This window comes from Cyprinodon tularosa, unplaced genomic scaffold (assembly GCF_016077235.1).
Source record: "Cyprinodon tularosa strain WSP-4 unplaced genomic scaffold, ASM1607723v1 ctg163, whole genome shotgun sequence".
Classification (NCBI taxonomy): Eukaryota; Metazoa; Chordata; class Actinopteri; order Cyprinodontiformes; family Cyprinodontidae; genus Cyprinodon; species Cyprinodon tularosa.
The window spans coordinates 664,418-673,798 of record NW_024038467.1 but is presented as its reverse complement, the minus strand read 5'-3'; the positions used below and the strand labels follow the sequence as shown (position 1 = coordinate 673,798).

The 9,381-nt window shown below is 43.4% G+C and overlaps 1 protein-coding gene across 1 annotated transcript; it reads left to right on the top strand.

Moving 5' to 3' along the window:
• Window positions 1-470: 470 nt before the first annotated feature.
• aasdh (aminoadipate-semialdehyde dehydrogenase) lies at window positions 471-8,955 on the top strand. The gene is made up of 14 exons (XM_038280725.1): window positions 471-789; window positions 866-986; window positions 1,724-1,974; window positions 2,061-2,253; window positions 2,330-2,571; window positions 2,642-2,748; window positions 2,835-3,007; window positions 4,493-4,727; window positions 4,807-4,919; window positions 4,998-5,637; window positions 5,713-5,876; window positions 6,531-6,656; window positions 6,834-6,965; window positions 7,961-8,955. The coding sequence occupies exons 1-14, from the start codon at window positions 560-562 to the stop codon at window positions 8,348-8,350; spliced, it is 3,117 nt and encodes a 1,038-aa protein (XP_038136653.1). The 5' UTR covers window positions 471-559; the 3' UTR covers window positions 8,351-8,955.
• Window positions 8,956-9,381: the final 426 nt, after the last annotated feature.

Below are 9,381 nucleotides of genomic sequence, written 5' to 3'. Positions count from 1 at the left end.
ACACAGCAAATTCCAAACCTCTAGAGAAATCTCTAAAAATTGATGAAGACTCACTTATTGTTAAAAAGACAAATTTTGTTCTTTTCATGGTAGAAGTTATTAATTGTACTGCACAGACAACAAAAAAAACGGAAAAAATCAAAATAATAGTGAAGGCTGCAGAAAAATATCTGGACATTAAAGATTTGAACTGGGAGATGGTTGGAAGTATGATGGGAGGACCGATGGGACCATCAGAAACTGGCAGAGTTAAGATGACCTAGAGTAAATTAAAATTATATGGGCAAATGTGATTTAGTATTATGTTGGTTTAAGTTACACAGGTTTTTTTTTTTTTTTTTTTTTTTTTTTTTTGGGGGGGTGAATCGTTTCCTGTTTTCTTGCTTTACTCCATATCAGTTGGTGGCGGTAATGCACAATTCACAAGTCTGCCAACCGCCATAAAATCCCATAAGAAGAAGAAGAAGAAGAAGAAGAAGATGAGAGTTATAACTGAGACAGCCCTTCGTTATGTGCAGGTGAAGTTATAGAGCATGCGGTCAGTGAACGCCTCATCAGAATGCCTGCTCGGAGCCTCCAGGAGCTCGTGTCCACCGCGGCCTGCCTGCATGCTGACCGACCCGCCGTCCTGTACGACGGAGGGCCCGGAGGCCCGGTGTCTTTGCTCTACAGAGAGGTGGTTCAGCTTGCCGAGGATCTGTCTGCTGTTTTGCTGAAGTACTGCTCAAACAGCGGTGTAATCGGTCTCTACTGCAGCGATGATCTGCTGGTTCCTGTCTGGATTCTGGGGTACGTTTGGTTAACATTATATTTTGTCACCTTTTGTGTTTCGGAGTTTGTCTCACCACTTAACATTATCTGTCAGGATCCTGCAGAGTTCTGCTGCTTATGTTCCTCTGGACCCAGAGTCCCCTGGACCTTTTTCCGCCAGCATCATGAGTCGGTGTGGCCTCCAGTTCTGCGCTGTGAAGAGGGACCTTGTGCAGGTTGCATTTATTTCGGTTTGGCAAATCCAGTCACATCCCCCTTGCAAACATATCCACATCCTTTGGAATTTGACTGATTTTGCAATGTAAAAAACACACCATAACCATGACCGTATGACCATATACATGTATGTAGGCTGAGGCTGTGAGGTGATTCTCAGAGAGAGATCTGAGAAGTCTGTTTAGTTTTTCTTTTTAAAGTAAAGAGCGAATAAGCTGTGCTTACCTGCACTGTCTGCCCCTCATTGTTTTATTTTATTCTCAAAGAGGATCATTCACTACTTACAGTTTTTCTGTTTTCCTGAGCAAGTATCATAAATAAAATATTGATTTTTTTTTAATGTATTAAAGTATTGTTTATGCAGGAGTCTGCCTGCGACTCCAAACCTGACTGTTTTCTCTTGCTGTTGACAGATTTCAATTTGTATTTCCCCTGCAAAGTGGATGTGTTTTACTTTGTAACCATGTCTCTCTTCATGAAATTGCATCTGCATTGCTGCATAGTCTGACTAAAATAGACCTGGGGTCTATCTCAGGTGAAGTTACTAAAGCCCAATTCTAGAAAATCATGCCAGGTGTGATCATCCCCATTAACTCTCAATAAGCTCTAAACGCACAATTTTCTGTCTGATCAGACGGAGATGCAGATTCTGTGTGTACTGGAAGAAAAATATTTTCTTGTCACAGCTTTATCTATTTGATTCTAATCTTTTGCTCTTCTTTACTCTCCCTTAAAGCGATTCCAGGAATCTCTGGTCGATCACTTCTCTGTGGATGTTTGTTTAGAGCTGCCAGAGTTCAGATTAACTTTGATGCACATTGAGCCCCATCCAGCCTTTAAGGATGGACCTCAGAGCACGGAGAGATCTGTTCCAGATTCAGGCCACCCAGATTTGGCTTATGTGCTACACACATCTGGAACAACAGGTCCTCCAAAGACTGTCAGGGTACCACACATGTGTATCATCCCCAATATACTAAACCTGAGGTTAGTCTGGCTCTTTGTTTTTAGTTTTCGGATGAAGATCTTTGTTCTTAATGTGTTCTGAGGAAGCAGATTGTCTCTCTGCTCAGATCTCTGTTCCAGATGAGCACGAATGATGTGGTTTTCATGGCCTCCCCCTTGACTTTCGATCCCTCCGTGGTAGATATCTTTCTGGCCTTGTCCTCTGGCGCTCTGCTCCTCATGGTCCCTGCAGTGATCAAGAAGATGCCCGGTCGACTCGCCCAGCTGCTATTCAAAGATCACAGAACTACAGTCCTTCAGGCAAGCCGCAATGGTTTCTACAGAGTCAGTGATACTCCTCATTGATGACCGTTTCCTTTGATCTTCTGTGCTTTAGGCCACGCCCACTCTGCTGACACGGTTTGGTCATCATGTTCTGAAAGGGGATGTGCTGTCGCCTGGATCCTCGCTGCGGGTGCTGGCTCTGGGTGGAGAGGCCTGTCCTTCTCTGGCTCAGCTGAGGAGCTGGAAACACAAGGACAATCAGACATCTATCTATAACATCTACGGCATCACTGAAGTCTCCTGCTGGGCCTCCTGCTACAGGATACCAGAACTTCTGCTGCGGTCCGACACCCTGTGAGTGTTTTAAAATCTTCAGGATCCCACTTTTTTTTTTTCTTCATTAAACATTTGCAGGCCTTTGTAGGATGCCATCCTCTGTGGCTCTTGGGACTCCCCTAATGGACACGCTGGTGGAAGTCAGGGATAAGGGAGGCTGTGTCATCACAGAGGGGGAAGGACAGGTGTTCATAGGTGGGACAGAGTTTTTCTGTTGCAATCTCAATTTTTTTTTTTTATACAAATTTTAAAAACATAAGGTTCTTTTATTTTCACATAAGGTGGACAAGACAGGGTGTGTCTTCTGGACAGTGAGGAAACTGTTGTCCCGGGGACAATGAGAGCCACTGGGGACTGGGTGAACGTCAAAGACAAAGAGCTGCACTATCTGGGCCGGAGAGACAGGATGGTTAAACGGAATGGGAAACAGGTGAACCTGGACAGCGTACAGCAAGTAAGTTAGAACCTTTCTTAGGTTGACACGCAAAACACCAAATTCTATTGGTGATTGCCATGGCGGTGCTCCAAAGCAGCGGCCAAGAAAAGGTTCCTCTCGACAATTTCTATAATTTCACATAATATGCCGCTTAATACGATACAGACTAGACATCAAACCTGCTTCTATGATTGTCAATGCCTGCTGGAGACACGGTCACAAAATGTTTTAAATCCAGTCATTTTTGACCGTTTGAAAAAGCTGCAGAGTGCTACAGACGATGTAAAAAAAAAACAACAGCAGAACATAATGGTAGGAGGAAGAGATGCGCAAGATGGAGAGACCGAGGCTGCAGAGGGGGGGCTAACTGTGGAGCTAAAGAGAAATCCCCACAGATCTCCACTTCCATCAATCCTGCTCTCCAACGTCCGCTCGTTGGATAACAAAATAGATAATCTCCGACTGAACTGTCTTCAAGAAAGGAGATATGCAACTTCTGAAGAGTCTTGGCTGCATCCTGCAATACAGGACAAGGCTATTGGCCTGGAGGGCTAACGCTGTACTGTGCCGATAGGAACAAAGAACTAAGCGGTGAGACTCAGGTTGGCGGGCTATGCGTTTACATCAACAACAGCTTGTGTAAAATGCTAGATAGGTCACCAGCTTCTGCTTTCCATACATTTAGGTTCTGACTGTTAACTGCAGACCGTTCTATCTGACCAGAGAGTTCAGTGTGGTTAACATTACCGCTGTTTGTGTCCTCCACAGCGCTAACACTAAAGAGGCCATAAAGACTCTATACAAGGCTATCTCTGAGCTCCAATCTGCACACAGAAGGTGTTTTCATCGTTGCTGGGGATTTTAACCATGCTAACTTGAAGACTTTTCCCCCCATTTCTACCAACATGTGGACTTTGCAACTCGGGGTGAAAACATTTTAGTCCTGGTTTACTCTAACATCAAAGATGCATTCAGAGCAGCCCCCCCGCCCCCACCTCGGTTCATCAGATCATCTCTCGGCCATATTTATCCCTGCATATAAGCCCCAGCTGATCAGGGCTGCACTTTCAAAAAAAAAAAAAAAGAAATTGTCCAGAGAGCTGTTCTAGATGAAATGTATTTTTGTTTTTCACAAATAAATCTTTCTAAGTCTATTGATACATGGTGATGGTGGCATCGTGGTTTGGGAAGGGATTATTTTTTCCAGCAGAGATGTAGAATATGGTCACAGTTGATGGATAGATGGAGATAAATACAGGGAAATCCTGGAGGAAAGGCGGCTTTAGAGTCTGCAGGATGCTGAGGAACAAGTTCACCTCCAGGAGGATAATAGTTTGTAGTGACAAGGCAAGGACAGAGGAATAACCCAAACTCTCAGATTCTAAGTAATCAAAGTCTATAGAGACATATCCTGAAATATTTCCACCTGTAATTGCAGCATAGAGGGTTCTATGTGGTTTTCTGCCCAAAGTTTTAAGTTCTGGGAGTATTTTTCTCTTCCAGCTGATCCAGAGTCTGCCTCAGGTGGAGGCCTGTGCTGTGGGTCTCTGGGAAGGCTTCCGACTCCTCGCCTTCATCGTTGTCAGTAGTGACGCAGCTCATCTCCACACGGGAGAGCCGGATGGAGTCGACGGGGATCTGCGAAGGCTCATCCTGAGGCAGCTGTCTAAGCTGGTGTCCTCTCACTGCATCCCGGACACGCTGGTGCTGGTCCCGGCTTTATCACTGACTCCTCACGGTGAGCTTTTGCTCTGCAGCCACACCAGGAGTCCAGAGGGACTCGTTTATTGAAGGCTCTATCTTTTGGATTTCAACAGGCAAAGCAGACATGAAGGCTCTGATGAAAATATACGAAAAACAGAGAGGAAGCTTAGGATCTTCAATGCTGGATGTACGAGGATTAAGGAAAACTATTCGGACTCTATGGCAGGTATTTGTTTAAAACAGCAGTTTAAATCCTCAGTCATCCAGATTTGACTCGCTGGCTTTCTGCAACCTTTATCCTCAGGATGCTTTAGATCTCCCCACTGATGTATCCATTGATGAGAGATCCAAATTCCTGTTCAGTGGAGGGGATTCTCTGAAGGCACTGCGTCTCTGCGAGGACATCCTTGCTGCGGTGGGGGTGTCCTCTCCACACCTCTTGGAAGTTATATTGGACCGCTCCTTTTCAGATGTTCTGCACCATGTAACAGAGATGCTGCAGGGCCGGAGCAGCACTCCTAAGAAACGGGCCGCTGACATGCCGACCACAGTTGCAGTAAAGAGAGGACGGGAGTCTGAGAAGACACCGTTTAAAGTTGTGAGACGAGGCGGTGAGGTGGAAGGAATGAAGGGGAGGAACATCGACACCGGTGGAGAACCGCGTGATAGAACGGAGTCAGGAAACAACTTGAACAATGATTTCAATATTTGCCTCAGTCTGAGCTGGTCCTCAGACACGGGCAGGTGTGTGGACGCCTCCCCGGTGATTCTTGTCCGGGACGTCGCAGATGAGAGCTCCAGAGCCACAGTGTTCATCGGCTCTCACTCCCACAGGATCCAGGCGTTGGACATGCTCAGTGGGAACGTAGTGTGGGAGCGAGTCCTCGGGGACCGAATCGAGGCCTCAGCTGCCGTTTCTCACTGCGGCTCCCTCATCATTGTGGGTGCGTATCTGTTCTCTGACCGTCTCACTGATACGTTCTTTATTTTGTGGATCATTCAATCTAGTTTCTTTGCAGGTTCCTACGACGGCTGCGTCTACTTCCTCTCCACTGAATCTGGAGAGACCAAGTGGGTGTTTAAGACGGAGGACGCAGTGAAAAGCTCTCCTGCTGTGGATCCATTCACTGGCCTGGTGGTGGTGGGCTCACATGATGGGCACGTTTACGCCTTGGATCCACAGGTTAGTGAAGCCAGTCGGTAAATAATGGGTTCTGCCATAGAGGCTGCTGTGGGAGAAACCTCAGGAGATGAGAGGAAGGCTTTAGTGACAGCAGCAAAGATGACCATGGAGGTGATAATGAAGACTTTAATGACTAAATAAGCACCAAGCTGTATCTTTTTCACCAATAGAAATTTTACTGATCTGGTTTCAGGCCAAATGTTGCAGAATGATTCAGCTTCACACAAAATTTCAACAGTGACATCAAGATTGCACACTTTAGTTCATATTTATGCAGTTTATAAGCACAAAAAGAGGTTGATTTAGGACTTATTTAGCATTTAAAGAATCTTTGAAAGCCTGAATGATGCCTTTCTGCTGGAAGTTGTTTTCTGCACAGACTTTTTTTTTTCTCTAAAAGTCCAAAAACACACAGCTGACGTTCCTCAGATATTAAAAAATGTCCTTCAGTGACCTGCAGCTTTTATTTTTGCTTTTGTCCTCCACAAAATAAAACAACAAATAATCCTATGTTTTTTGCTATTTAATGAAAATCTTTGTTACTCTTTAAAGTATTTAAAAACTTAAATCTTTATGTCAAGTTTTATGGTGTTTTTCACCGTTTGTACTAAAGCTTAGCATTGATGGACATGAATGATGTTCTGTGCTGTTTAGCTCCGGCAGTGTCTGTGGAAGCGACACTGCAGTGGCGGAGCTGTGTTTTCTTCTCCACAGCTTCAGTCGTCTCACCGTCGGCTCTACGTAGCATCGCTGGGAGGACGCCTGCTGTGTCTCAGTCTGGTAAGATGTCACACAGCCTTTATGATGTTACAGAAATCCCAACATGCATAGATAAAGATCCAATAAGAACTAGTCTGAACCCTTTTTGCAAAGGTTTTATTGATGGCCGGTTAATTAAATATTTTAGATCCGACCCTGAACAGTTAGGCAATCATCACACGTCTGTGTCTCCTCCAGGACAGTGGGGCCATCCTCTGGTGTTACTGTAGAGACAAACCTTTCTTCTCTTCACCAAATGTCTTCAGTGGACACGTTGTGATTGGGTCAGTGGATGGAAACATCTGCTGCCTCAGTGACGCGGGGGAACTGGTGAGAAAGCACAACTCTGACATTCTGCTGGATTTTTTAATTATTTATTTCAAATGTCTCAATTTATGACTTTAAGACCTATTTTCAGTTTTATTTTTCAAAACCTAATGATTTGATCAGAAGCTCAAATTTTTTGTTAGATAAAGGAGATCTTGGAGTTACAGTGATTTTGTTTCTTTTTTTTTTTTTTTTATATTTTAAGAGCATGTTAGTACCCCCCCCCCCCACCCCCCCCCCCCCACCCACAGAACAAAAACCACAAAAAACCAAAGAGAGAAAAAAAATAAAGTTAGCATATGCAAATATCCTCATGTTAGCAGAAACAACCAAAAAAGACAGAAATAATCACTCGTCCACACTTTCCTTTTTTTGTGGCTTTGGCATCACTGTTTGATCCCCTAACAAGGAAGTCTTGGTGACATAGGTATCCCCAGACCTATCCACTTTCCAATGTGCTGTAATACTGCCTTCTAGAACGGGGATATGCATTTACATTCCCATATCACATGTATAAAAGTACCTGATTCCGTTTTACATTTCCAACATAAGTTATCCCCAAGCAGGCCTAGATAATGTGAAATAAAAGCTATGTACCATATTATAATGCATACATTTCTCTCTTGATTCTGTAATGTATTTCCCATTATTTAAAAGTATTTTCAACCATCCTTCATCACTAAAAGTGCAGCCAAGGTCCCTCTACCAGACAGTCCCCAGACCTTTAAATATATCTTTTTGCATGCTATTAAACAATTTATGAAATATAGATGCATTATACTTAATGGGGAACACCGGTTATTTTACAATGGCCCCTTGGTTTTACATTGTTACTTGTTATTATTTGTGTCATTTATAGCTGTTCCGAAGATATTCGGTGGTGTTATATCCAAGTATTATCTTCCTATGGGCAACTGAAAGAATTAGGAGACATATGTCTGTTTGTTCTTTAAACTTCTTGACGCTTTCTAACAATCGTGACTCTTCTTTTCCTGCAGCGGTGGCAGTTCCAAACCAAGGCACCGGTTTTCTCCTCCCCAAGCTTTGTACCAGGACAGCAGAGGCTTCTGTGCGGCTCGCATGATGGCCGGCTGTACTGTCTGAACTGCTCCGACGGCTCCCTTGTTTGGACCTTTCAGACATCAGGCAAAGTGTACGCCACTGCGTTTGTGTCTGAGGGCTTTGCTGTTGGCAGCAGGGGGGCTCTGGTGGCCGTGGCCTCCACAGATGGCACCGTCTGGATCCTGGACGCACAAAATGGATGTGTTCTGGCATCGCATGCGCTGCCCGGGGAACTGTTTTCATCGCCGGTCGTGTGGGAACAGTCTCTTGTGATTGGATGCCGTAATGACTATGTGTACTGTTTGAACCTGACTACTAATGTGTAGAGGTCATCATATAGCTGCATTATACAGCTTTGCTTAAAAAGAAGAATGGCACTTTTTTCCCTAAATTATATTAAAAATAAACTAATGAAAGACAAAAAATCATAAGTATTGTTTGAACCAAGAAGTTGCTCTTGTCCTGATAGATTTTGGGTAATTTCCTTTTAAAGGCATTTTTCTTGCACACGATTCCAAATGACCAGCTCAGAGTATTTCCATGTTTGCAAATTTACATCTTGTATGCCGTATTAAGCCACATCCCTCAGCAGGATGTGTAAGTTACTATGCCTTGCAGGAAACACTGCCTTAAATTAAGTGTTGTATGTGTGCAGCTTCTACACATTTTGTAATTTGAGTGTTTTTGATTTTTTATTATGAGAGTTTCTTGCTCATATGCTCGGTGTAGATATTTTTTAATAGAACACACAGGTATCTATGAACCTTCTTTGAATCCCCCCGCAGCTCATTGTCTGTTTCTTTGCTCTATTGAACAGTAGTTTCTATGTTATTCCACATCTTCTTGTCAGTAAAAAAAAAAACTGATCAAAATCAAAGAACACCTTTCTGTAAAAAAGTAAACTTCTTAATACATTGATTATTCTTGTTAATTATGCCTCTTTTGTTTCATTCCCAACAGATTCAGTTCCACAGCAGTGAGGATTAAATAACACTCTGTTCTTTGGTTCAGACATCAGTATTTAATTTACGTTATTCATAACATTTCGAATCTGTTAAACAACTTTCTCATGAATATCTCCAAGTGGGACAAAAAGTGCAAATAATACCAAACATTGTTCCATTTTTTTTTTCTTGTTACAGATAACACTGCGTACACCACACTATTGTGCACGACCAACGTTAGAAACAAAGTGACTCAGGTTCCTGGGCTCCTTTCAGTGCGAATATATACTTACACATGACCGAAGGAAAAGAGAACAAATAAGTTTGCTTTTCCATAATGCCTCTAATACTATGATTGGATCACATGGATCAAAGAAGAGAAGGTGCAAGTCTACAGGACGACATGCCAGAAG